This window comes from Silene latifolia, unplaced genomic scaffold, assembly GCF_048544455.1.
Source record: "Silene latifolia isolate original U9 population unplaced genomic scaffold, ASM4854445v1 scaffold_237, whole genome shotgun sequence".
Classification (NCBI taxonomy): Eukaryota; Viridiplantae; Streptophyta; class Magnoliopsida; order Caryophyllales; family Caryophyllaceae; genus Silene; species Silene latifolia.
The window spans coordinates 26,026-28,438 of record NW_027413186.1 but is presented as its reverse complement, the minus strand read 5'-3'; the positions used below and the strand labels follow the sequence as shown (position 1 = coordinate 28,438).

At 53.3% G+C, this 2,413-nt stretch overlaps 1 protein-coding gene across 1 annotated transcript; it reads right to left on the bottom strand.

Moving 5' to 3' along the window:
* Positions 1–212: 212 nt before the first annotated feature.
* On the bottom strand, positions 213–1,149 carry LOC141638944 (uncharacterized). The gene is made up of 4 exons (XM_074448127.1): positions 849–1,149; positions 616–768; positions 438–530; positions 213–350 (listed from the first exon to the last, which is right to left on the bottom strand). The coding sequence occupies exons 1-4, from the start codon at positions 1,062–1,064 to the stop codon at positions 213–215; spliced, it is 600 nt and encodes a 199-aa protein (XP_074304228.1). The 5' UTR covers positions 1,065–1,149.
* Positions 1,150–2,413: the final 1,264 nt, after the last annotated feature.

Here is a 2,413-nt window from a genome sequence, read left to right as displayed (position 1 = left end):
TGTTCAAAACTAACCTGCAGATACAAACAACACAACCCAGCAGCAAAGGCACTCAGGCCATCATATATACACCAAATGAAGCAAATGTACAAGCAAACTGGGGGCTTGCGCCCCGAGCAAAGTCCAAATGTCCAAGTAAACTGGGGGCTTGCATCCCAAACAAAGTCCAAAATGTTCAAAACAGAAGTCAAAATGTACAAAGCTACACAAAACTACTGCTGGGCACCCTCCAACTCAGCAACCCTCGCCGCAAAAACGACATTCTCGGCATCCCGAAACTCGAGCTCCCTCAACAAGCGAGCCGTCTCCTCCCGAGCCTGGGCCAACTCTCGTTCCAGCTCGCGGCCAGCCTGTAAACAGCAACAAATTGGCTCATGTCAATCAATTCAAAACAAAACCAAAATCAAAAATCAAAAGAAATCAAATGAGGTTCATACCTGACGACCGCGACCACCGACGAGTGCCTCGATGGCAGTAGCTCGCAGCCGGTTGGCCACCCTCCATAGTGCCACGAACCGGGACGGCGCGACCTGTATTTCAAAGAAATTCTCAGCAAATTGAACAAGTTTAATCAAATGTGTTCTTACACGAAAGGTAAATAAGCTGGAGGCTCACCCTCCGAATCAGATGCTGCCAGTCGTCTAGGCCAGCATCCGTCACCGCTACGTCAAAGTCACGCAGCTCGGAGATCGTCGTCCTCCCGGTCGCGTCGGTGTACTCAAGAGTCTCGGGGTACACTGGGGGCTCGATGCCCGCCGCCTCGACCTCCTGCAAAAACAAATAGCCCCCATTAATTGATGATCTTCCGTCACAACTCTCAAATCAAGGAAAAGTAAAAAGATACTCACCACTACTGGCCAGTACGCCAACCTCCCGTAAAGGAACGCCGAGTAGTCCTCGCCAACGAGAAGAAGGTCGTCGCCACTGGCACCAGCCAGGTCTGCCTCTCTCTCAGCCTCAGTAGGCTCCCTGAACATCGTCCTCGGAGGATCGACGGGAACCGTCAACGCGCCCCGAGAGCACTGACGAGCCAAACGCTCGCCCAGATACCACACGGGACCCATCGACGTCCACAACAGCAGCCGACTCGAGCTCCTAGGTCGAAGGACCTCAGCAACAAAAGGAGGCGCTCCAGCGTACTCCGCCCAAGGTCTGGGCACCCACTGCGACAAGACAAGGCAAAGATCATTCCTACGATCAATTAAAGGCAAAGGATAAGAAATATAAATGAATACGAGTGGGATACTCACGCTGCTCAGCTGAAGGGCGTTCACGTCCCGCCGGTAGACATTGTGCGAAGAACGCTTGCTCTTCGTCCGGCACATCACCCAATCCCTCACCACGGGATAGGCCTTCTCCAGTGGCTCCGTCCTCTTCGGCGTAAGACTCGGGAAGTAGGAGTACACCCAGGCCTGTAAAACAGAATAATCAATGACGATCTTTCGCGATTTGATTAAGAAAGGAATTTGCTATTAAAAGGAAGGTTCATACCTCCAACAGCAGTCCAGGTCCGACAGCACCTGGAGAAGTCCCCTTCTCCATCAGCTCTGGACGAACCATGGCCCTCATAAAGCGGATGAGGACCGCAAAACCAGCAGTGACCCAGTCCCAGCGTCCTAGGGAACTCAGGTCAGAAAGAAAGGGAAGAAGCTTCGTCGACAGCCTCTCGCCCTTGTCTCCCAGGTAAATTGAAGACAAAAACCACCACAGCCACAGGCGAGCCCTCTGCTCAGCTGTACAAGGAGGAGGAGCCGTCTCCCTCCCATCGATCGTCACCAGCGCCGGGGTCTTCCCCTGCAAAGTAGTCTCGAACGTAGGTACTGGGTACCAAACCCGGCACTGCAACAGCCTTCGGCGACAAGTTCCAGCTGATCAACCTCCTCGCCTCAGCCGAATCCGCCCTCATGGCAGTCTCCGACCACGCCATCTCCTCGGTCCCACACGGCAGACCAGAAATCATGCCGTAGTCCTCCAAAGTGACTCCCACCTCACCGAAAGGCAAGTGAAACGTGGAAGTCATATCCCAGAATCGATCCAAGAAAGCACGGACCAGGCTAAGGTTGGCCCGCAACTTCCTCTTCACGATATCCCTCCGGACTGAACCGAGGGACCGAACGCTCCGCGCTCGATCATGGCCCTCTCCTCCGCCGACAGCCGCTCATAGTGCTCCATCGCTGTCGTGTAACCCGAGAACGACCTGATGTTCCCGGCCTCCTATTATGATTTGAAACGAAGCTATCTTTAGTTTTGAATGAAATATGAAAGAAATTTGGACAAAAAGAATGAAAGAGAATAGGTAATGGGTAGTGAATTCCTATTTACCAAACTCTTCACCGTCCTGTAGGACAGGTGACCCTCTGCAGCCCACACCAGGTGCCTACTCTCCCAGGTCTCGGCCCACGCAGGAGCTTCC